The following is a 24857-nucleotide window of genomic DNA, read 5'->3' on the forward strand; positions in this document are numbered from 1 at the left end:
CTGGCTGGGCCTGATCCCTGGTTGTTCTGCACGTGCCAAATTATGGCACTCAGTACCCTTTCTAACGTGACCTGGAGAAAAGTTCAAGTTAAACATTACATGGTCTGCTCCACCACCTTTCAAGGTACCTGAGACTTTTCTTCATTATTTGTCTCTAGATTTCCCCAGCCATCCAGTAAAGGAGATTCTCCTTAGCCCTCATTTTATGGTTAATGTATTTATAGACACATTTGTTTTATTGTCTTTTACAGCAGTGGCCACATGAGCTTCCATTCTTCTTGTTTTCTCTCTGCCTCATCACATCCTTGTTGATTTCCTGATTTGCTGCCCCTTCTTTCAAATATTATAAACTCTCCTTTTTACTCTGAGTTCCAGACAAAGTTCCCCTCCCTCTGGCTCTTCTTTCAGTGTAGCCTGCTTCTGTGCCCTGAAGATTCCTTCTTACAGCACATCCAGCCTTCCTAGGCTCCTTTGCCCTTCAGGACGGCCTCCCGAGGTGTCAGAAAAATTTTGCAAAGCACTTTGCAAGGCTGTACAGTTAGCAAAACACCATTCAAACTGCTCATGTGTTGTAGGAATAATAAATTGTGAAGGATCTCTGGCATTCAGTTGCAAACACTGACCTTTATCTGCAAAGGCTTTGCCTTAGGTATTGTAGCAGCACAATTGTAACAGCACATGTTAGGTCTTTGATCTCCTATGACATGCATCCAGTTCACCTGAGGCTGTCTTGTTGATCCGAAGCCTTGGTCTTTGCACTCCCTAGACTCTGTTTTGGGGACAGAAGATTAAAAAAGGATAAGATGAGCAATTCTGGGTTTTTTTCAGGTATAGTCATGGGTGCAGTAGAGGTAGAAACCATTGCATGTGTTTGTCCAGTAAAATCTGCATCAACAACATCAGGGTGCACAATGATACCTTGCATTGTGGTACTGGACCTTCCAATTAACAATGCACTCAATCCTTTCCTGATAGGCGCCTGAGCCTTGAGAGGGACCTTATGTACCATTGAGGTACTTATGGTTACTGTGAGAGAGGTGACCACACCCAGAGACAGGGACAACACACACCCCAATGTCCATGTGGCAAAAGAGCAAGTTTATTCTTCAAACTCCTCTTTATAAAGGCGATCTGAAAAACCCAGTCTGGATAACTCATTGGTCTGATCTTTTACACTGCCCAGCTCCTGGACCAGTGAGATGTCTGCGGCTTAGGACAGAATGTAATTGGCTGAGGTTCCTGTCACTGAACTCAAGGGCTGGTCTTATGGAGCCAGCTCAGTATCTTATTTATAGCTGAATTAATTGCCCAGTACAAATCAGCTTGTACAGTAACATCCAGGAACCTCCTGAACTCTCTCCTCTGTGCTGGTTGTATTTTCAGCCGACATCTAGTGTGTTGAAGCCCCCATGAAGACAAGGGCTGGCCATCATGAGACTTCTTGTCTGCCTCTTGGTCCTTGGTTGAGTGATCTGTACCCAGCTCCCACCTGGATATCTGCCCTGTTGGCATTCCCCACAATTCTTACCCACTAACCTTCAACGCTTGCATCATCATTGTCAAGCTCTAGACAGTCAAAACACTCCCTCACATACAGGACTACCCCATCACCTTTCATTCCTTGCCCTGTCCCTTCTGAAGAGTTCATCACCAACCATTGCACCATTTCAGTGGTGCCAGTCATCCCACCATGTCTTTGTGATGGCAACTATGCCATGGTTTTCCTCCTGCAATATGTCTTCCAGGATCTCCTGTTTGCTGCCCACGCTGCAGGCACTGGGGCAGATGCACTTCTGTTGGGTTATAAATCCCAATCCCTTTTTGGGGAGAGTTCCTGAGTGACCATTCTTAGGAGCTTCCATGGTTTCTAGCACATCACTCTTGCACTCTTGCAATAACACTTGCACTCTTGCTGCTTCATGGCAATGAAGTAGACATTTCCTATGTCTACTGAGATGGTAGCCCGAACGACCTCACTAACACACCATCCTTCGAACAGTGTCAAGCCATTCCCAGGCTTATCTCAAGTGACCTGGTTTTTATCCCCTTCCCCCTCCAAATCCAATTTAAGGCTCACTCAACATGCCCTGCTAACTCTTGCACAAAGATCCTTTTCCCTCTGAGACAGGTGTACCCAGTAGGCTTGTCACCAGTAGACTTGTCATCTAAACCATTCCATGATCAAAAACCTCAAAATTCTGTTGGCTTAAAGCCAGAGATTTGTCTGTACAACTTTCCTGTTTCTCCCCTGAACAGTGGACCCCCCCCAGACCAACCTCCCCCAGTTCTACTGCTGACCATGACAACCTGTGGTTGGGAATATGTCAGCTGGGGTCCAATGTCCTGGCCATGTCCCTTTCCAATTCCTTTTACACCCCCACCTTAGTTGCTGGTGAGGCTGCATGAGGAGCAGCAGAGGCCTTGACACTCAGCATTGACTGAACATCCCTGGTTTATCAATCCTCCCTCCAGCAAAAACCCAACCCACAGCCCCAGGGAAGAAATGGAACTTATTCTCTGCCCAAAACAATATGTTCTCAATCCCTCATTCTAAATTATGTACATCCTGCTCAGGTCTTGTGGTATCCAATACCCACCAGCCCCTTCCCACCCTAAGCTATCATACACAGATATAATTCCCTTAGTCTATAGACCATTCCTATGAAGTGTCCATAAAATGCCCATAAAATGTCTGCAAATGTTCACAAAGTCACAGAATCACAAAATGGTTTGGGTTGGGAGGGACCTTAAAGCTCATCTTGTTCCAATCCCCTGCCATAAGCAGGGACACCTTCCACTGGACCAGGATGCTCTCCAGGCCCCATCCAACACTGAACATTTCTGGGGATGGAGGATATACTTGCTCTAGTTTGGCCTTCTGGATGGCTGCAGTGCCTCCAGGGGTGTACCTGTTCTGTTGGAGGTTTATGCATGGCCACACGCTTTGAGGTGTTCCAGCATGACCTCCAGCACAGCCACACATGCTTCAAGGTGTGCTTTCTCTGGCATGGTCTTCTTATCCTTGGACCACATTCCCTTCAGAGGTGCTCCCGCTGCACCATGGACATACCCATGGTCACCGATGCTTTGGGGTGTCCTGCTTCCACATGGACACATCCAGAGGTCACAATAAGCAGCAGCAGCCACTAACAAGAACCAGACTAATTTACAGGAAGGCAAGCACAGGAGCCCTGTGGTTTTACTTTCCCTTTCTCCCTGGCCTCCAGGGCTGCCTGGCCAGGCTTTCCTCACACCAGATCTTACTCCTCATCCCAGATGCCCCAAGGGGACAGTGTCTCCTCCTCCCCCAGCTGGGTTCCTGCCCTCAGCCAGGGATAGTGCTGCTCGCACTTTCCCCACTATAGCAAATCCTTTGCGTGCCATCACAGCAAGCTCCAGGATGTCTCCTCCCTGGTGTCCCCAGCACCTCCAACTCTCATGCCCCTGACCCCCCCATCACCCATGGATATCCCCCTACATCTGGCTGTTGTCCATCTCCCTGCTGGCTGATGGTGCCCCTCGTCTGGGGAGGACCCTGCTTCTGATGGACATGAATCCTGCCGGTATGTGGGGGTGATGGCTGAGCATGGCCAAGTCACTGCTGCCAGCAAAGGAGGAGTCAGAGGTGGCTGAGCACGAGTGATAAAGCCTTGGGGGTTCACTTTGACTTGGAAGTGAGCCTGGGGGCCTAGCTGTAGGCTGCCATCCCAGTGTCATGAGCATTGTCCCCATGGTCCCCCCGCTTTGTCTCTGACCCTCCAAGTGTGCTGTGCCCTGCTGTGCAGACCTGGGTACCCAGGGAGAGGTATTGCTGCTGACCTGAGCCACAGCCTACGCCCTCCTCAGCAGCATGAGGGGACTGGGGCAAGCACCACATCGCAGGTCAGGAGCACCCTGCACCCATGCACCAGCATGTCTCCCCAAGGACACACAGCTGTGGGGTTGTTCCTGGTGGGTGACACAGCAGGGCAGGTCTCAGCTGGTGCTGGCATCAGTGTCTGGGTCAGTGCCAGGATGTGTGTAGAGGAGGGGCTTTGCCCTCTGATGCAGCTGGGGTGCTTCCCCCAGCCTGCCCTGCATCTCTCAGCAGCCCCTCCCAGGCCCCACCACCCTCCCTGACCTGACCTTGCTCCTGCTGCCACACCTCCCCAGCCACTTGCAGAGCAAACAGCCTCCCTGTCCACAGCACTGCAGCATCTGAGGGCTCTGCCCACCATGGAGCATCTGCTGGCCAGGACTCTAGCCATTGACCCCCACACCAGAAAGACCTCCACCTCATCAAGGAGATGGTGCTGGACATGGCTTCCACCTTCTTAGCTACTACTGTGTCTACGGGAGCATTCCAGTGCCACCAACCTATCCATGTTGGCTGCTCCACCTCCCTCAGGAAAATGGCAGTTGCCCTTCAACTAGGATGTCATCTTCATGATGGAGACCTGCTACAAGTCCCTACCAAGAACTTGTTCCATGAGGACAAGGAGGTCCTCATCCCACTTTTCCAGATGTTTGAGGTTGCTGACATGCAGCCTCATCCCACTTTTCCAGATGTTTGAGGTTGCCTCATCCAGCTCTGTTTCTGACTGTGCTCAGCACCTACAACTGCGATTTTGTGAGAGTTGATGTCCCTGCAGGACAGTCTCTCCTGCCACTGGGCCATGGGGACATGTGCCAGGGAATGGTCCTGTCCCACCAGCTCTGCCAGGACAGGGAGGTCTTGATCTTGGTCATGGTGGGGGGCATGCCATGGGCACAGGGCTTTGCACATCTCCGAGCTGCTGTGACCTGTGGTTTGCAGTGGGGTCTGTGGGCAGCACAGTGTGACACAGTGTGACACAGTATGACACAGTGTGACACAGCATCACACAGTGTGACACAGCATGACACAGCATGACACAGTGTGACACAGCATGGCACAAGATGACACAGTGTGACACAGCATGACACAGTGTGACACAGCATGGCACAAGATGGCACAGTGTGACACAGCATGACACAGCATGACACAGCATGGCACAAGATGGCACAGCATGGCAGGGCTGGGTGCCATGCTGCGCAGTAAGGAGTGTGCTACTGCCATCACACGAGGCAAGGAGAAGGGGTCAGGGATGGAGCCACCAGCATCCCGGGGACAGTAGGACAGGATGGGGGACACGGAGACACCCACATAGGGTCCTGCATGGCAGGTATCTGTGCCCAGCTCAGCCACTGTCCCCAGGACATTGGCTGAGCCTGGCAGCTGTGTGTGGGGTCTGTGAGAGGGGATGGAGGCTGGAATTAACCAGGCTAGGGGGGGCAGCAGGGCTGCCTTGGGCAGGTCCCTGACCAGTGGCTGCTCCAGTGCTTGCCTTCTCCTGGCTCCCAAGAGTCACTGTGGGACTGGGGTGTCCCCAGGGGGTTCCTATGGCACCCTGGGCTGAGGGCAGCTCATGGGGGCTGCATCTGGAGGCTTCTCCGTGCCCCCCATCTCTATCGTTCCCACATTCTGAGCATCCGAAGTGTGATGCCCAGAGCCAGGGGTTGCTCAAGGGGTTTGGGATCTGTTCCCCAACCTGTCCCACAGCCCAGAGGGCTTGCAGCCCCCACAAGTACTTGGGGGAGCAAGAAGGGGGCTGGGACACAAGAGCAGGGGCCCTGCCAGCACAGGATGGTTATGGGGAATGCCCCATGGAGCAGCAGATGGGACTCAGCAATGCCATGCTAAGGAACAGCCCCAACCCCGCCAAGTGCAGAGAGAGATGTGATGGCTTCATCTTCCACAGTGCCTGCAACCCAGGGCTTCTCCACCCACCCTCTCCTCCAGGGCAGGGCACAACCATTGTGCCAGGAATTCCCTGTGGCTCTCTAGCCCTTTGCCAGGCAGGAAGGGGGTGAGGAATGGATCCTGCCCTTCACAGGCATCAGGGCTACCTCCTCTCCCTCCCTCCTCATCCCATGGGTGCCCTCTACACCCCTGGGCAGCACCATCCCCAGGATGCAGGTGACACTGGGCAGCCTTGATGTACTTTAATAAACTCTAGGGTCCCATGCCAGCTATGGGCAGAGCTGGTTCCAGCCCAGGCAGTGCTCCTGACTCAGCTTGGGGCACCAGGAGCCTCACTCATGTGGGCCAGCACACGTGGGGCTGTGCAGTCCCCAGAGGAGGTCACAGAGACGGGCCTGCCTGGGGGTATCACATGTGCATGCAGTAGTGTGGGGCTGTCAGAGCAGGGAGCTGCACTGCAGGGTGCTCACCCAGCATGGGAGCTGCTCCCTGGCTCAGCCCAGGCCCCCACTGTTCCCAGTGACAGGGGCCGGTTCTTGGGACGGCCATTGCACCTCCCTGGTGTCGGCACCGAGGGGACTGAGCACCACGCAGGTGAAGTTGGTGTGCAGGTGCTGTTTGTTGAAGGAGCTGAAGTGCAGGTCACGGCGCAGGGCCCACCCCGATCCCTGCAGCTCCTCTCTGTGAAGCCAGCGGGGAGCAGTCAGTGCCCACTCCAGATGGGCAGACCCAGGGGCCTTGTCCCAGCCTGGGCTGCCCCGCTGTCACTGCCCCTGTCCCCATACTCACTGCACTGTCCCCTCACGCACAGCCCCATCCGGGTGCAGGCTCTCCACGAAGGAGCCATTCTCCAGCCAGTAGAGCAGCGTCATCTCTGGAAGCTCACTCAGTGCTTCACATGACACAGTCACACTCTCACCTGCAGCCAGAGGGGGTGTGAAGGTCAGGGGGGCTGCAAGGGTCCCCTGTGCCCCCCAGGCACAGCCACAGCCCCCCTCCTTAACTAAGGGGAACATTCCCCCACCTCATCAGCACCCTGAAATCTTGGCTGTGGCTGGAGGATTCACCTTGTTTCTGCTGGAGGCTGGCACAGGAGCTGAACCTCATGGCAGCCTCCTCACCCCCAGCCCTGCCACGGCCCCGAGGGTCTCTCACCTGGGCGAGGAAGCTCTGCTGGCATCCGCAGGGTGGTGATGCTGGGTGGCTGCAAGGCCATGGCACCTGGGGAGCACAAAGGGGTGAGCTGTGAGGTTGAGAGTGACCCCGAGACACTTTTGTAGTGGGTGAGGAGGCAGGGTCCCACAAAGGAACAGAGGCACTGCTCATCCCCAGACCCCTGAACAGGCCTCTTGAGGGGCACAGAGCCCAGGGCTGACCTTAGGCTCCCCAGTACCCCCCACTTACGTGTGCAGCAAGCAGCCAGGCTCCAGCAGAGCAGGAGGACCCAGGCAGGGCTTCCCAGGGGCTCTGCAGACAAAAACGGACCTCAGTGCTGGGCATGATTCTCATGAGCTCGGGATGGTTCCCCTAGCACTCCCTGAGCCTGGGACGGTCCGTGCTCAGCATCCTCCCAGCTGGCCATGGTAACCCCCCAGGACTCCGCAAGGCGACGATCCCGTACCCTCGCATCCGTCCGGCACCCCCCGAGTGTGGGATATCCCGTACCCCCCAGCATCCTCCTCCCGCGGTCACTCAGGTGGCGGCCGGTGCCCCCCAAGGCTGTCCGCCCAGCGCTCCGGTACATACGGCAGTCCGCGGTCGGGCACGGCGCTCGGCTCGGCTCAGCTCGGCACGGCGGCGCTTTATGAGGCGGCGCGGGGAGGAGCGAGAGGCAGCCGTGACTCACCGGGAGCCGCCCTCGGCCCCGGCCCCGGCCCGCCGCACGGAGACTCGCACCTGGACGCTGCTGTGTGTCGATGTCCATGTCCCCGAGCCCCCTGCACGTGCCTTGTGTCCCCAGCACTCCATGCCCCCCGTGCTCTGTGTCGCCTGCACCTGGGGATACACATCCCACATCCCGCGGGCACTCCCGTGATCGCATCCCATGACCCCACACACACCCCTGGGGGAGCATCCATGGGCTCGACAGAGATGTGGGGCCCAGCTGGGCCCCCCAGTGTCGAGCACACGGGGCGCTGGCTGAGTGTCACAGGATTCTGAACAGGCTGCTTTGCTCCCCGATGCTTTAGGATCAGGGACAAGGCAGGGTCTGCACAGGAGGAAGGTGGGTGAATCCCCCAGGACATGAGTACAACAGTGGCTGGCAGAGCCTGGGTGTTGGCCTCTGGGTGTCCCAGCTGGGGGAAGACAACAGCTTAGCAGATAGAAACCCCCAGGGCTTTAGTTCTTGGCTGCAAGAAGCCATCTCCTGTGTCCCACAGCAGTCCCCACCCTCAGAGCCAGCCCCCTTGACAGCAGATATGGTTTTGACAAACCCACTGGTTACAAAACCAGGGGCCAGGCCCCACACCCCACTCCCCAGCAGCATCAAGGCTGGGAGCCAGTGCGGGTACAGCAACAGGGCAGAAGCAGCCACCTGAGTCACAGGCCTTGGCAAGTCCTGGAAAATAGTCCCTGAACTCCCAGTGAGTTTTGTTATCCATTCCCAGCAGAGGAGGAAGGTGACAGGAACAGGAGTGTAATCTTGGAGACCTGGCAAGTGCAATACGTTCCCAGCCTCCTGCTGGGATACAGCCAGTGGCTGCATCCTCCTCACAGCAACCACGGGTGTCAAATGGGCAGTGATGGATCAGAGGCAGCTCCCAGGGCAGCACCCACCTCCTCTGCCACCTTCCTGCTCCCACCAATACCAAGCAGCTTAGCTCTGGATGCTACAGGGTGAAAGAGGTGAGCACGGAATGCAGATGGGTGCTTGGTCATCATCCACCCAATATCCATCCCCTAGGAGAGATGAAAGGAGAAACCTTCCATGCCCTGCAGTAAGGAAGACAACCAAGAAAAAAACAGGGCCTCGTCTCCGTTTCCAGGGCTCTTATTTTGGTGTTTGGCACAACACTGCAATGTGGTTTCACTCAAAAGAAAACTCAGAGGATTCAGAACGATGCTGGGGTTCCCCAGGAGGAACACAGCCCACACAGACATGACAGGACTGTGGCCACTTCCTAAATCCCCTGAGCCAGGAGCTGCCTTGTAGCTCTCCACCAGACCCCAGGGCCCTCAGGGAATATGACTCAAGTTTCCACATGCCAAAATACCACCGCTGGCCCTGGGATTGGGGACTTTACCCCACCCACTACCAGAAACTGAGACCAAGCCCACTTGCCCCAGCAGGACTTTGGCATGGCTCCTACCAGTAGGGCCAGGAGGATGTCATGGAGTAATGCTGGGGCAGGGAAACACCAGCACCAGCCCAATCTTCACTCCATCCCTTTTATTCCAGTGCCAAGAGCAATACGCAGTGAGGGCGGACCTGCGCCCGGGGCAGGGGCACCTGCTCTTGGCTGCTCCTGAAGTACCGTCACCATCACCCACAAGGGCACAGAGAGGAGCAGCACTGGCCCCACCCCATGCCTTGGCTGACCCCCCGCTGAGCAGTCAGGGGACACTGCTGGACTCCAGGGAGGAACACAGAAAATTTGGGAGCATATAAAAGGGTTCCCCGAGGCAGAGCCCACCGTTACCATGCTGGAGAGCAGCCTGGTTCCTGCTGGCATACCCGGGGTGCCCAGAGCGGACCTGGCAGCCAGGGGTAGCCAGGTGACTTTCATCTCTTCTTTCAGGGCACTGGGCTCCAGCCTGTCCTCTGCAGCCCCCATATCCCATCCTCGCTGCCAGCAAGGCTGCTCCAGGGTGCTGGCATTGGGGGCTGACAAAGCCTTGGCCCTTCTCTGTCGTGGCCTCCCCTGACAGAGTGGCAGGAAGGAGCTGGAGAACAGCCCCCAGCCCAAAGCTCAGCCCAGCAGGGCACTGCAAAGGGCTGGACAGGGACAGGGAAAGGGGACAAGCGTCTCTTTTTGGCTGCAATAGAAAGTTTTAAATATGCTCATTAAAATAATTGCTTTTTAAAAAAATCCTCCCCTAGCCCCAGCAGGAGGGGCCCTGATGTTGCTGTCCTTGGTGGCGGCCAAGGTCCTGAGAGGTGACGGAGCAAAGCCAGCATCCCTGGTGGCAATGTCCTCTCGTGGTTCTGCGGCTCCCCACCGCCTGCCCTTACTCCAGCCCCAGGATGTAGTTGATTCCCTGGACCAGTCCGATGATCACCGGCTGCCAGGCCACCAAGTAGCGCAGCCAGTCCAGCAGCTGCCCGTACATGACATGAGGCCTCTCCCAGCTGGGCAGGAAGGAGTTAAAGAGTCCTGGGGAAATGGATGAGAGAAGCATGGCCCACCCAGAAGCCACCCAAAAGTGCCCCAAAGCAGGGACAGAGAACACAGGTCCCAGAGGGATGGACAAGCACCCGGGAAGGACAGACATGAGGCTTGCCCTGGGCTTTGCAGGGTCTCTGCCAGAGCCACGTGCTGCGGAGACCTGCTGAGGGTACCAGGCAAGCCTCTCACCCCTTGTGTGCTCTACCCACTGCTTCCCTTCCCAAAGTGCTGGCTGCCAGCAGGAGAAAGGATACGGATTACTGAACATCCTCTTGAGATCCACCTTCTCTTTGCAGTATGGACACGTCTGCTTCTTCCCGACAATGCACCAGCCCCGGATGCAGAACTCATGGAACCTGGGGAGTGGCACGTTAAGGGGAACTGGAAGAAGAGGGGGATACATGGCTCAGTGTGGAGGAAACAACCAAGGCCAAGGAAGTCCCCCCAGAGCCATGGAAACATCCCCCCATGTGAGGATGGTGCATTGCACAACCACAGCCCTTTCCTAGAAGGTGCAGCAGCTTCCAGGACAGTGGAAGGAGCTCATGGGGCAGCAGAACAGAGCCAGGGCGGCAGCATGAAGGCCCTGACCCATGCATGGGCACCAGGGAGACTGAAACTCTTCGGTGATGGTGCCCAAGCTCTGTGAACTGCATGCATTTTGGAAGCCTTCTTCAAAGGCTTCCTGGAATTAACATTTAAGGAATTTCTCGGTAAGTAAGGGTCTGACTTACAAGTGCTTGCTATGCTCTGTCAAAAGGATTTGCACAACCTGAGCACAGCCTGAAGAAGTTACAGGAAAATATGAGGTGGCTGCAGATGATTCTGCCACGTACAGGGGTGTCACAGAGCAAACAGACTTTTCCCAGAATATCTCTGCTGCTCAAAACATGGAAGAATGCCAGGCAGCAGCAACAGGAGTCACTTCCTTGTCAGCCCTGGAGCCATAGATGCAGGAGTGCCCAGCCAGCCGTCACCCTTGAGGACCACCAGGAGCACCAACCAGCTCCTCTGGCAGCCACGCCACCCCAAGCTGCTGCAGTCCCAGGCCCTTCCCCAGTGTCAGCCATAAATCTCAACAGCTCCCAAGAGTTAAATTTAAGCTCCTGTTCTGCCAGCATGACCTTTGCTCAAGCCCAGTTTGGAAACCACCTCGCAGGCAGCAACACACACAGTGCCAGAGGACATCCCATGTGTACACTGAGTCACCACAGGGGAAAAACCCCAGCGTGCCACCTCAGCTGGGACTGAGCACCAACTAGGACTTCCAGTTCCAAAACCCATTTCTCATCAATCAGCTGACAGGAAGGGCTGAGTGAGTCCAGCGTGCTGGAAACCCTGGAGGAGTTCTGGAGAAGGAGGAAGCTGCTGGACTGTGGCCAGAGCAGGTAGCAATCAGCAGTGCTGGACCAGGGGGCTGTTTTCAGAGGGGGACAGCAGTGTTTCCCCACAGTTCTTCCTTATAGACACTCGGGACCCACTGCAATGCATCTCTGAGGGGCCAGGGTGGCATGGAGCAGGGATGCCTCATGTCCTGACCTCACACCATCACCTCCACCAGAATATCTGCCGGGGGCACTGCCAGGCAGATGGGCCACAGCAGATTTGTCAAAAGCAGGTAAAAACTGAGGTGCAGCTCCATGACTCAGCAGAGGGAGCTGGGGATGTGAAGGAAGAGAAAACAACCACTTGGGAGTGGCAACAAAGTAATTTCAGGGACACCTCTTCCCATGCCAAGTCAGTGATGACACAGGCACAGATCACATGCAAAGTCAGCCGGACAGCCCCGCTTCCCAGAACAGGCATTTCTCCACCCAGCACAGGAGAAGCCGTGGGGCAGGAGCTCCCTGCTGCCCACCGCAGCGTGGGGCCAGTGAGGCAGGGGGCTGGCACCTGCAGAGAAGGATACACGTGGTTGCAGGAGAGGCGGTAGGTGTTCTCAATGATCCCTTCCTCGTTGACATCCACGAAGATCTGCTGGCCGCAGACGGCGCAGACGCTGTCAGAGAGGTGCTTGGTGGGCATCCCTGAGGCGCTGTAGAACTGAGCGAGGGCAGAGCACAGGGAGAGCAGTGACAGTGGCACGCCACGTGTCCCACACCCGCGGCGGCACAGCTAAGCTCTGAGGGCTGGGCTCAGCAACCCACGAGTCCAGCCTTGGCCTTTGGGGCTTAAAAACCTTGTTACAGGTCCGGCTGTGGGAAACAACTACAACAGGACAGCTGCTCAGTGATGCAGTGGCCTGTCACACCCCAGCCCCATGCACCCCCTCCCTGTGTCAAGGGGCCAGCCCTCTTTGCTCCCCAACAGCAAGGGGGGTTTTCAGCTGCCTGCCAGGGTGAGACTGGGGGAGAGAGCAGGACAAGTTGGAGGTCACAGCTTTGACCCAAAATAACAACCTTGGGCTGCCAGTCAGATACAGCCCCTACCTCCAGCCCTGCAGGTCCCTGACACTCATTCAGCAAAGCACAGAGAGACTAGCCACCCCTCTCCATTTCCCAGCCTCATGGCTCAGTACAGGGCTGACATACCACAGAGAGTGCAGTCACAAAACCAGGTCCCACACACTCCAGCTGCAAGGGACCCCTCGGGATCACTGAGTCAAACTCCCTGCTCCACTGCACTACCTAAAACTAAACCATATGACTAAGGGACTTTCTGAACTCTGGCAGACTTGATGACATGATCATATCTCTGGGGAGCCTGTTCCCTCTGGATAAATAACCTTTACCCCATGTCCAATCTGCACCCCCCCAATTCAGTTTCACTCCCTTTTCCTCATGGCTGGACAATCACCTCCCCTGGCCACACATTGATGCCGTGCCTGATGCACCCCAGGACACAACTGGCCCCTTTTAGCTGTCAGGACACACTACTGGCTCATATTCAACTTGTTGTCAACCCTAATCCTTTCCAAAGAACTCTCTCTGGACTCTTGTTCCAAAATTTGTACCTATAACCAGGATTACACCATCCCAGGTGGGGAATCTGGCCCCTGTTAAATTTCCCACAGTTGGAGCTTGCCCAGCTCTCTCTCCAAGGAGGTCACAGCTCCTCCTGGTTTAATACCCTCAGCAAAACATGCCTCTGGCAGAGCCCTGGCACAGGTTTGCTCTGAACATCCAACAGAGCCCTGAGAATCTAAGAGAAACCCTGTGCCAAGGTGTCCAAGTGTGGCAGGCCAGGGGCTGGAGCAGAACCTCACGGAGCAGCAGCAGAAAGCTCAGAAAGATGGAAACACAAAGTCCAAGACCCTAAACAGCTGCTGAAAAGAAGAAACATGACCTACTCCACTGGTGTCCTAGGTCATGTATTTTTGGTGGAGTGAGTTATTTTGATACCAAGTGAGTGGGCTATAGATTTTAGGCCACTGCATCCTCTGTCCACAGGGACAGCAAAAGTTGCAGCAGGTACAAGGAAGGAAGCCCACAGTGTGAATCCTTCCCTGGTGGCTGCAGGTCACAAGTTAATGCAAGCACAGTGGTGTCAGAAATGGGAGTGTTCATTGGAGATTTTAAATGCCCAGGAAAAGAAATATTTGTCAGTTCAGCAGGGCTAAACAGATCATTCCACTTCTCCATAGAATCAGAAAATGGCTTGGGTTGGAAGGGGCCTTGAAGGTCACCCAGTTCAATCCCCTCCATGGGCAGGGACACCTTCCACTAATCCAGGCTGTTACAAACTGGATCTGGTACACTTCCAGGGGATGGGGCAGCCACAGCTTCTCTGGGGAATCTCTTTCCTCTGAGGGTGTCTCACCACCCTCAGAGGAAAGAACTTCTTGTCCTGGAGATGGAATCCTGCAGAGGCTGCGCTCTTCAGGAACGATCTCAGAGAAACTCTTATTATATTAGATCCATGGACCCTTCCTTGAGGAGGGGGAATTCCCTTTTGAGGGAAGCCAAAGCTGCTGCAGAGCCCAACATGTTTCAGACCTCCTGATATGGGGCACAGCTCTGGCCTGGGGTACAATCCACCCTGAACTCACCCCGATGGTTGAGGCCATGTAATCCGCACACATCTCAGCAAAGTCCCGCTCCAGCACTCCATAGTAAAGACCATAGAAGAGGAGGGAGATGCCAAAGTCCATTGCATCTTCTGGTTTGATTCTACAGCAGAAAAACCAGCAACAGGGTTTTTTGAGGGCAAAGTCACTGTAACCATATTCTAGAGAATGTATTACTCCAGAGAAGCAGTCAAACTCTCTAACAATGAAGCTGTTCTGGGGTAGAGTCTTCTGCCACCACCTATGGACTGGCTGCTTCTTACAGTATGGCAAAAAAAAAAAAAAAAGCCACTGCTGCCCCCAGAGCTGGGGGAGCTTCCAATAAGTGAGCTGGAAGAAGGGCTCTCCAGCAACCCAGACCAGTTCAGGTACCAGCATCCTGTCATCCTCCCAGGAGTGAAAGGACACCCTAATAGTCTCTTTGGTCCCATTAATCAGATTGCCAAGTAAACTGATTTTCCAGAGTAATAGCCAAAGGTGTGTTCCACCCCATCGCCCCAGGAGTGGGAGCTGAAAGATTCACTCACCTGAATAATAGGTTAAGTCCAAAAAGTGTGAACATGACAGCCATGTACCCCACGATCCCAGTGGCATAGCTGATCTTGTATATTAGTAGAAACCATTTATAAACCAGTCTGTAAGGAATTAAAACAAAGAATTTAATTACTTCATTTTCCCTGAATGGAAGTGTGCCAATCATCTGAAGAGTTTTATTTTTCACACCTGTTGCATTTTTGCAGACACTTCACCTACCCCTACACATGGGCAAGAGCTTTACATTCCTAATTCAACCTGTCACAGGCTGCTCACAGTCTTGACTACCAAAATAGAATCCTCGTGATCTCCAAAGGCCATAAGGAAGCGTGCTGCATGCTGGGAATGCCTTGGGTGAGGACACCACCCCACATGGACTCCCCACCTTTCCACCCCCCACCCAGGTACCAGATATATTGGGCTGGCTGCCAGCTAAGGGCTTCATATATGCAGGGCTCTCACACTGCCAGGATGCAAAGCTTAACTCACATCTGTGCAGGGAAACTGAAAAGAGATCCTTGTAATGGTTACCCTGGGGCTGAGGAGTTTCCCAGGAACAGCAGACAAACCTGGGTGTTGTCTGTACCAGAGGCTTTCGAGTTGCCCGGAAGGTGACAAAAGCTGTGACTGCTGAGAAGAGCACCCAGATCACCAGGAACCGCCACCAGTTCAGCTTGATAGTGAAATACAGAGGTACTACCCACATCTGGAAGAGGGTCACCATCTGCAGGAATAGAGGAAAGGCATTTGGAACTTGTTCTCTGCTCCTCAGACACCAGAAACACACTGTCAGCCATTCTCCTGCCTGCATCAAATGGCCCTGGATTGCACCAAGAACCTGGGGAGGTTTGACCTGTGGCACCTAGAGAAGAGCTCAAAGCACATGAGTCAGACAGAGAGCATCTGAGGGAGCTGGGAGTCTCAGCCTGGAGAAAAGAAAGCTCAGAGAGGACCACCCTGCTCTCTGCATCTACCTGGAAAGAGGTTATAGCCAAGTGGGGCTCGGTCTGTCCTCCCAGGAAACAAGCAACAGGACACTAGGAAAAGGCCTCAAGTTTTGCTAGAGAAGGTTAAGGTTGCATATTGGGAAAATTTCTTCCCAGAAAGGGTGGTGAAACCCTGGCACAGGCTGCCTGTGACAGTGATGGAGTCACCATCCCTGGAGGGATTTAAAAGCCGTGTGGATTAGTGCAGGGCTTGGCAGTGCAGGAATAACAGCTCGACTCAATGATCTCAGAGGGCTTTTCCAACTCACACAGTTCCATGGTTTTGTGAGGCAGTAGCCACATGGTTTTTGGGAGCAAAGGGTACAGCTGGCAGGAGAACACAGAGGAATCATCTCCAGAGGAATGTATGAGAGATGATACACACAACTAGCTGTGGTAAGGCGGCTACATAAACCTTCACCTTCCCAGGATCCCAATGCTGCAACCACAGACATCTCAGACAGGAATTACACAAGGCAAGAAGGTTTTGGCTTGCCTCTGCACTACAGCCTATTCCTAAAAGGATCTACAGCTGTGCAGCTGAGCTCCCACAGTGCTGCTGGAGGCAAAAAAGTTTGGTTTAAAGTTCACAGAGAACTACAGGTGCTACCTGGAAACATTAATCAATATTATTACTGTGACCGTGAAGCTGCTTCAGGTAACTAACAGACCCAGACAAGCTGGTGGCATCAGCAAATGGCAGGTCTGCTCAGCAGAGTGCTGCAGTGTAGGAAAGGCATTTTGTGCTGTTCTTGTGCGCCAGGGAAGGCTTCCTGAAGATAAGGAAAGATAAGGAAAGCCCTGTATCTCTCTCCAGGAAGACACCAAGGCTGTCACCATGGTGATGTGATGAAGGAGAGAAAGAGATATGGACTTGAGCTGGCTCACAGAATTGTGTGGCTCCTTTTCACCTATTTAGAGTTTTGTTTCTTTCTTATGACCAATGGGCAGTGAATGTGTCTGTTAAGTAAACGCAAATACCTTGAAAAACTGTAAAGGCAACATGTTGCTATAACAAATTGCTCTTATGCACCTTCTGATGGAGTCTTGGTGCTTTGTGCCGTGTCATGCTCTATAGACACCACAGGAACCATCAAACCCAGGTTGCCAGCAGCAAGAAGCCCCCATTGCTTCCAAGGGAGCACCCACAAAATGCAGCTTCCCTCAGGACAACCCCCAAGATCTGCTTGTCCATCCCTGATTGAAAGCACTACATCACACCGAGTTATCTGCATCACTTCCAACAGAAACCCGAGGCCTTCCCAGTCATCCATCCTCATCCCCAGCTGGAATCCCACACGTGCTGGGAGAAACAACAGGAAAACCAGGAACACTTTCCTCATCAGCAAAAGGAGGGCACTGTTCAGCACTCCCATGCAGCATGGCAGGCAGACTGCTGTGGGGTAACTCACATTGTAGGAGCGAGGGTGCCGCTGCTTCCACTGCACCAGGAGGAGCTGTGCCACCACGAGGGTGGCGATGAGGATGAGCACCATCTCGGCGTGCATGGCCTCGTGCCCGCGGTGCTTGGCGTGCATCCGCACATGCTCCACCCTGCAACAACCAGGAAAAGAACCTGAAGAGCATGCTGCATGCTGGGCTACAAACACCTCAGGAGAGCCAGAAGGTCAGATGGATAAACAGCACAATGAAGAATTGTGTTTGTGAACAACCCAGAGGGGAAGGGACAAAGGGCTGCTCTGAAACCAGCTCATTTCTACGCTGTGAAAGCCAAGAATGCCACCTTGCCCATCTGAGTGTGAAGGAGGTGACCTGACCTACTGAACATGGAGTGCACAGTTGGCATAACTTGCAATCCCAGAATGGGTAAGGTTAGAAGGGAGCACCAGTGGGGTCATCTCTCTCAACCTTCCAGATCAAGCAGTGCCTTCCTGGAGCACGCTGCAACTGTCTGACCCAGAGCGCATGCTAATTCTCAATACCAAACCCTCAGCCCAGTTTTGGAACCACTAACACTGTTCTCCCTCTTGTCCAACAAGGGAAAGGCTGGAAGGGTCAGCGTGGAGAGCAGGAGGAACAGCTGACATCTGGCAAAATCCCCAAAACCCCAGCAAATTGCTTCTCTCTACCCTGAGCATTCTGGAACAAGCGATTTCCAGCCTGATACTTGCCAGATATCTGGAGTTTCTTTGCCCAGCTTGTGCTGTTTGACCAAAAAAGCAAGGTGGAATTAAGAGCTGAGAGACATTGATGAGGTCCCCTGTCAGTCATCTCCTCTTGAGGCTGAACAGCCCCAGCTCCCTCAGCCTCTCCCCTTAAGAAGGAAGACACTCCAGTACTCTCACCATCTCTGCAGCCTCCACAGGACCCACTCCAGGAGCTCCCTGTCTCTCTTGTCCTGAGGAGCTCAGAATTGGACACAGCACTCCCAGAGGTGCCTCAGCAGGGCTGAGTAGAGGGGCAGGATCACCTCCTTTGACTTGCCTGCCATGCTATTCCCAATGCACCCCAGAATCCCACTGGCCTCCTTGGCACACAGGGCACTGCTGGCTCAGGGACAGTTTGTTCTCCACCAAGACCCCAAGGCCCTTCTCCACACAGCTGCTCCAGCAAGTCAGCCTGTGCTGGTGCAATACTGAGAGTCCAGTCTGACTGTCATTTTCAATAAGCATCTGGATTAAATTGGTTTTGCTAAGGAAAAAGAGGAATTTTTCAAGCCCCTTACTGTAAGGCAGATATTGAAGGGCTGGAGGGTGTCCAGAGAAGGGTAAAAGAGCTTGAGAAGGGCCAAGAGCACAAGTCTGGTGAGGAATGGCTGAGGGAACTGGGGAGGCTCAGCATAGACCAAAGGAGGCTTGGGGGTGATCTTCTTGTTCTCTACAAGGCCCTGACAGAAGGGTGGGCCTAGGTGGGGACTGGGCTCTTCTTCCAGCTAACAAGTGAGGGGACAAGAGAAAATGGCCTCAGGTTGTGCCAGGGGAGGTTTAGGATGGATATTGGGAAAATCTCTACACAGAAAGGGTTGTCCAGCCCAAGCACAGGCTGCTCTGGGCAGTGGTGGAGGCCCCACCCCTGGAGGGACTGAACAGACATGTAGATGCGGCACCTGGGGACATGGTTTAGTGGTGACCTCAGCAGTGCTGAATGATTGGACTCTATGATCTCAGAGGGCTTTTGCAACCTTAACTATTTTGTGATTCTATATTAAGCAGCAGCTTAAAAATAAAAAAACTATTGCCTTCTAAGACAGCCCATACTTCCCACCATCAAAAAATGGTGATCCTTTCCCGCCCCACTGTGATCACAGGCCATGCTGCTGCTGCTCAGTTGAGCTGTGTGCTCCAAATCAGCTCCCAAAACTCACCTCCATCTCTCCTCTGGGGACAAGTGTGAAAGATCAATCTAGGGAGAAAAAAAAAAAAAACATCCATGAAATCAGCACATCCATGAAATCAGCTGCTGGGAAACTCTGGATTCAGATGCTTTAAATAAGAAACCTCCACAGTGCCAGCACAGCCCAGAGCTGTCCTTCACTTTCCCAGGAAGAGCAGCAACTCTCCCTGCTCCTCCACCTTACTTACACTCCCATATTTTATTGGAGACAAAGCTCTGTGCAACATCCCATGTGAGCAGAACAAAAAGACTGGCTTAAATCCCACATTCACAGCCCAGCCAGGTGTCTCAGGGCACAGAGTGGTGATCCCAGTGAAGCCAGTGCTCCCACCAGTGGTAGGAGTCCAAAATCCCACTAGGCTGCAGGACAGGGGACAGCATGTCACACACCAGCAACAAATCAATGCCAAAGAGATTTCAAAATCACAGTAAAATAAATATTTAGGCCTTGCTTTGCTGAGATAATTGGAAATTCCTCCCAAACTTCACAGGCAGGAGCTACAGAGAGCAAGGGGAGCTGCTGTTATTAGTGATGATTGACAATAGATATTTGTATCCCAACTTCTCCAGTAAGATTCACAAGAAGTGTGAATATTCTCACTTTGGGACAGGGGAGGAGTAAGGGGAGCTTCAACACCTCATTTCTGCTTTCATCTGGAGCTTTATATAGAATCAAAGAACCACAGAATGCTTTGAGTTGGAGAGACCTCAAAGGTCATTTTACTCCAACCCTCCTCCCATGGGGACACCTCCTCTAGACCAGGTTGCTCCAAGCACCATCTAACCTGCTCTTGAACACCTCCTGGGATGGGGAATTCACAGCTTCCCTGGGAAAAACCTTCCTTTGATATTGTGAAAAGTGCATATTATATGGCTCTATGCAGATATTTACCATATGTATTTTGATGTATTGATTAGTAGTGCTGTATTAACATTTTAATAGTATGATAAATGTAGTCTTGTAGTTAAAAAGTAACTTTTGTAGTTAAAATAAGAACTATGTAAGTGGGATATTTTCTTAAGAAAATAATGAGGCGCTCACACCAGATAGCAGCCACAGGACACCTCAATCTTTCAGAGAAAAAGAATTTATGGTTCTCTTATCAAAAGAAACAAACTTCTTCCTGCCTCAAAGGGACTGTTAGGATGCAGAGGAAGAAGTTGACGATCACCAGACAGACTCCTGTGTTAGAATGGAATTTATGCATCATGTATGAGGTGTATGAATATGCAACAGGCTGTTGTTTTTAAGGGTTAATCCTCTGTTAACGGGTGTCCTTTTTCGGGCTCATGCTGCCCAAAAAAAGGTACCCAGACATCAGTAACTCTTTGTTTCTATTGTCTCATATTGTCCTAATTCAATTTGTCCAAATTATTATTACTCTAATTGCATTACTATTTTTATAACCATTTTATTACTATTAAACTTTTAAATTTTTAAAAACAAGTGACTGGCATTTTTCCTCTAACTGCTGAGGAGCCTCCAGCATCCCTCATGTCCCCACCAGGGTCACTGAGCAGGCAGCACACCCTGACTATGGCACTGGGGAGGGAACCCCACAGCTCTTCCCATCACCTTTTCTTGGTGAGACACAAACTCAGGTTACATCAAGAGCAGCTCACCTGGGCTGGGAACATACATGTGGGGTTTACTGGAGACACTCCAGTATTGCTGAGGCACTGGAGATGAGGGCTGGAAACAAGCCATAGACTTGTTTCCACAAACACAGACTGTTATCACTCTTTCCTGCACACACCAGAGATGTGTACACAGGAACGAGCTCCACCTCACCCCACTGGGTACAGGGCCACAGGTTTGTATCTAACCTTTATGCTGGGGCTCTCCACAGGCTGGTGCAGCAGTCACCTCACCTGCCTGCTCACCATCACCAGCACACAGGGGTCTGCAGGCAGCAGCTCTGATCACAGCCAGGCTCAGCTGAGGGTGCACAGCTGCCTCGTTTCCTCTGTGACACCTAATTTACCCCAGGGTGAGGAGGTAGGGAAAAACACAGCACAGCAATCCATCTGCCTGATGTGAAACATCTGCTGAGCTTCACCCCAGAGCAACACCTGTGAGAAATTCAGCCCTTGAGAACCAAGGCCTGAAGAAACACTCCAGGACTTAGATGCAAAATCTAAAGTTATGAAAATCCTCGTTGGAGCTCACTGAACTGTGTCAGAAGCCAAGGGAAGGTGGTGACAACCTGACACCAAGAAGGGTATTTGTGTCAACCAAATTCCCCAGCACCTCTGCTCCTAAAGCAGCCACATCCAGATCCATCAGTTCAGTAGTTGCAATGTAATTTAGAGCAACAATTTCTCCAAACAAACAGGAAAAAGGAGATTTTGAAATGTTTGCTGGTGACTGCACACAGGAGACTCAGAATCCCCTAGTGCTTGCTGGCTCCAGCACAGGTCAATCCCTCTGCAAGCTCTGAGAGTGACCTGGGTGCTCCCACTGCCTCCCCCCACGAGACCCCCACTCCTCCCAGGCTCTGCCCCACCCTTGCTGGATGAAGATGTTTGACAAGCACCTTCCAACCACAGCAATAATCTACATTTCTATACAGTGGCTCAGCTTGCTCCTTTGTACCACACCTTTGTACCACAACCACTCCACAGTGTTGGTGCCATCTTAGAGACTGGGATATTTACCAGCCTATTTCCTTTGGCATTTTCCCTGAATCTCCAAATTCTTCCAGCAAATGCATTCAAGATGCCTCAGCTCCAAATCCTGTGGAAACAATGCTGGCATTGCTCAGAGCAGGCTTCTCCTGAGCTGTGCTCCCAAGCCAATCAGGGATCCATGGCCCTGGACACAATTTTCTCTCAAGTACAAGGAGGGAGCTTCACCAGATTCCCCAGAGCTCAAAGCTCCTGAAATAACTTTATTAAGGGGGGGCCAGGACATGACAGAGGGGATGTGAGAGGGATCTGATGACTGTCAGACAGGACTTGGCAGAGCAGCCACCCTGAGCCAGACCTTCCAGTTAACCCCTCCTTGATCTGCATACTCTCTTAGCACAAAAGTTTTGGATTAGAGCTAAAAATGCACAGGAATGGTGAAGGAAGCACCTGCTCTTGCCAGCAAGCACTCATTCCACTTCTAGTTTGGGGTTGTCTGATTTTAACATGCACTTTTTGAGTCTTTTGGGTCTCTTTCTAACCCCAACAGCTAGGTAGAAGAACCTCCACTCCTAAATCTCCCTTTACCAAGAGGGGTGTACCCATGATATTTTCTGAAAAATCCTTTTGCCGGGATTTTTCTCCTGAGAAACCTCAGAGGAAAAGAAAACCAATAATTACCTGCTGCTGTGGAATGCAACAGGTGCATCTTTGATTGGTCTCACGTGGTTGTTTTTGATTAATGGCCAATCACAGTCCAGCTGTCTTGGACTCTGGTCAGTCACAAGATTTTATTATCATTCCTTTTTTATTGCTTGCTAGCCTTCTGATGAAATCCTTTCTTCTATTCTTTTAGTATAGTTTTAATATATCATTTTCTTTTAATTTAATATATATAATTAATATATCATAAAATAATAAATCAGCCTTCTGAAACATGGAGCCAAGATTCTCATCTCTTCCCTCGTGCTGGGACCCCTCTGAACACCCCCACATAGGGGTTTGACAAGAACATTTAGGGTGACTGAAGCAGCTGAAGATCAGCTCTACCAAGTGTTCAACACCAGCCTACTCCTGTTTCAGCATCCTTCAGCTGCCACACCAACACTGGATCCAGTGTGATACCAACTACAGCTCTCAGACAAACTTTTTGTTTTTAAGAAAAGGATTTTAAAACAATTCTTCTGCTCTCTGTCTCCTCTGTAATTCACAAGCCTCTCAAAAACCTCAGCCTCCTCCAGGTGATGACTAGGAGAAACTGGATATCTAGGACTAAAGTCTAATCCTCTCCTTGGACGTGGCATCATGGCCTTTGGAAGAACCTTGTGCCACTCCCTGGTTTCCTGCAGGAGCTGTTGCCCCAAAGCCTCCACAAACCTGTGATCCCCACCACTGGGACAGTCACAGAATAACCTCCTCGAGAAAATCACAAGGATTGTTGATATGGATAACAGCAAAGCTGGAGCACACATTCCTCACAGCCCAGGGAGCTGGGAGGATCTCTGGGCAAACACACACTGCTGTGAGCTGACTGTAATCCACTTATGCTCTAAATCTCCAAAGGAGGCAAGAAGAATGCCTTGAGGATGGAGAATAAGCAGCTGCTGATTTCAGCTCAAAGCTCCAGAGCAATCAACAGCCCTGATCTCACTTTCCCACTGGCCCAACTTTAGTCTCTGTCTCCCAGCACCTACCAGGAATAGCCTGAAATAAGAGGAATATAAATTTCCACAGTGCTCTAAGTGCAACCAAGGCAAGTTGGGATGAGGCATACTCTTTAGTGAAAGTCTGAAAAGATTCTGGAACCTCAATTCTGCATTTTTTCTGCTTGTAAGATGCAGGAATAAGGAGCAGAGAGCAGGAATTTCCCAACTGATCAAACATTAGGATAACTAGAAATTAAACCTTTGCCTCTGCACAGGCAGAGCCAGGGCCATGGGACATTTGGCTTTATTCTGGTCCCCACCATGAGTGGCTCATCAGCAAACTGCTCTGCCCAAAGAGCTGCCAAGACCTCAGGACAGCACAAGCAGATAGGTTTCGCCCCAACCATTTGTGGAACCACAGGGATAAGCAGTCCTATATGCACCTCCTCATTCACTGCCTCCTTCTGATGCCCTCACTGCCAGGCCCTAATGGAATGAAAAGGGATCAGAGAATCTTCCACATTTTTACATACAAAGTCACCAAGGAGTATCTTAAAATATAACCAGCAATATAACCAATATAATCTGGGATTCAACCCTCCCATCACCCCACTGCACCACTCTCCAGCAGCAACACAAGGCACGGGGCAGGGGTACAAGCTCCCACAGCTCAGCCATGCACTAGGGAATCTCCACAACTGGGCCCTGCCAGCAATCTTCTCCAAAACAACTACCAGCATCTGACAATTTTAAAGCCACACCACCAATTCTTGAGGAAAGGCACCAAAAAAATTACCTGACTGCACAAGCTAAGTGAATTTATGACCCCTGTGCAGCTGCTCCCACAGTGCAGACAGGATGGAACCAAGTTCTCCTGGATCTCTACAACTGGGAAAAACCCTCCCAAGCACGAAGCACAGGGGAAGGTGAAAAGCCACTGCAAAGCCCGGGGCAGCAGTGCCGGAAAGTGGCACGAACCTGTGACAGAGCACCCACCCTGCTTACAATTCCATCTTTCCAGACAGATTTTTTCCCAGTTCTGTAATTTTTCATCCCCAGAAACATTAAAAGCCAGCACGGGAACAACAGCTGTGCCCCCATGGCTGCCCTCCTGCCCCCAGAGCCCGCACTGTCCCTGCCCCATGGGCCCTCCGAGGCTGCCAGTGCCACCCTGCCCTGTCCTCCCACACCAGGATCTCCCCCGCCCTAACACTCCTCACACCCATTTCCCCAAAGCTCTACAAGATCAAAGTGACCCAAAGTCGCCGCTGTCCCATTCCAGGGACCCTCCGAGCCCCTCAGCGCACATCCCCATCCCGTTCTCCCGGACCCCGCGTCCCCCAGGCCCCACGTCCGCTGTGTCTGCCCTTCACAAAGCACCCAACAGCGCTGAAGCAGCCCGTCCGCGCCTCGCCTCCCCTGCCCGACCCGGTTCGGCGCAAACCGCGCCCCGCCGGCCCCGTGCCCGCACCTCCTCCGCCTCACGCTCAACGGGGCCGCCAACCTCCACCTCCAGCACAGCCGCCATCTTGCCCCGCCCCCCTAGTAGCCAGCCTGTTCCGCCGCCGTCCGCCAATCACCGGGCACGCTGCCGCACCTTTAGCCAATCGCTGC

General features: G+C 52.6%; 2 protein-coding genes across 5 annotated transcripts; both read right to left on the minus strand.

Annotated features, from left to right (window-relative positions):
- Positions 1-201: 201 nt before the first annotated feature.
- IL18BP (interleukin 18 binding protein) lies at positions 202-7534 on the minus strand. Of its 2 annotated transcripts, none has more exons than XM_058045682.1 (5): positions 7427-7534; positions 7166-7228; positions 6917-6982; positions 6551-6680; positions 202-769 (listed from the first exon to the last, which is right to left on the minus strand). In XM_058045682.1, exons 1-5 carry the CDS (start codon positions 7503-7505, stop codon positions 763-765), a joined length of 345 nt encoding a protein of 114 aa, XP_057901665.1. In that variant the 5' UTR covers positions 7506-7534; the 3' UTR covers positions 202-762. The 2 variants fall into 2 exon arrangements, with proteins under 2 accessions (XP_057901665.1, XP_057901666.1); XM_058045683.1 differs by lacking the exon at positions 202-769 and adding an exon at positions 6018-6442.
- Positions 7535-8737: 1203 nt separating this feature from the next.
- RNF121 (ring finger protein 121) lies at positions 8738-24807 on the minus strand. Of its 3 annotated transcripts, none has more exons than XM_058018254.1 (9): positions 24715-24807; positions 18941-18978; positions 17028-17169; positions 15199-15353; positions 14623-14730; positions 14078-14198; positions 11999-12132; positions 10347-10445; positions 8738-10066 (listed from the first exon to the last, which is right to left on the minus strand). In XM_058018254.1, the coding sequence occupies exons 1-9, from the start codon at positions 24769-24771 to the stop codon at positions 9979-9981; spliced, it is 942 nt and encodes a 313-aa protein (XP_057874237.1). In that variant the 5' UTR covers positions 24772-24807; the 3' UTR covers positions 8738-9978. The 3 variants fall into 3 exon arrangements, with proteins under 3 accessions (XP_057874237.1, XP_057874235.1, XP_057874236.1); XM_058018252.1 differs by having other exon boundaries at positions 8738-10052; positions 10344-10445; XM_058018253.1 differs by having other exon boundaries at positions 8738-10052; positions 10344-10470; positions 11983-12132.
- Between the last annotated feature and the right edge of the window lie 50 nt (positions 24808-24857).

Source organism: Melospiza georgiana, chromosome 2 (assembly GCF_028018845.1).
Source record: "Melospiza georgiana isolate bMelGeo1 chromosome 2, bMelGeo1.pri, whole genome shotgun sequence".
NCBI classification, from domain to species: domain Eukaryota; kingdom Metazoa; phylum Chordata; class Aves; order Passeriformes; family Passerellidae; genus Melospiza; species Melospiza georgiana.

Bases quoted from the DNA above. Each gene is read 5' to 3' on its own strand.
- IL18BP (XM_058045683.1), bottom strand. From the start codon at position 7,505: ATGTACCGGAGCGCTGGGCGGACAGCCTTGGGGGGCACCGGCCGCCAC. The intron at 6,983-7,165 runs GTAAGTGGGGGG...TGTGCTCCCCAG, and splicing joins CCTGGCTGCTTGCTGCACAC to GTGCCATGGCCTTGCAGCCA. The intron at 6,443-6,550 runs GTGAGTATGGGG...CTGGCTTCACAG, and splicing joins GTGCGTGAGGGGACAGTGCA to AGAGGAGCTGCAGGGATCGG.
- RNF121 (XM_058018252.1), bottom strand. From the start codon at position 24,771: ATGGCGGCTGTGCTGGAGGTGGAGGTTGGCGGCCCCGTTGAGCGTGAG. The intron at 10,446-11,998 runs GTATCCTTCTCT...GCCACTCCCCAG, and splicing joins CGCCTCTCCTGCAACCACGT to GTTCCATGAGTTCTGCATCC. The intron at 10,053-10,343 runs GTATCCTTTCTC...CTTCCTGCCCAG, and splicing joins AAGAGGATGTTCAGTAATCC to CTGGGAGAGGCCTCATGTCA.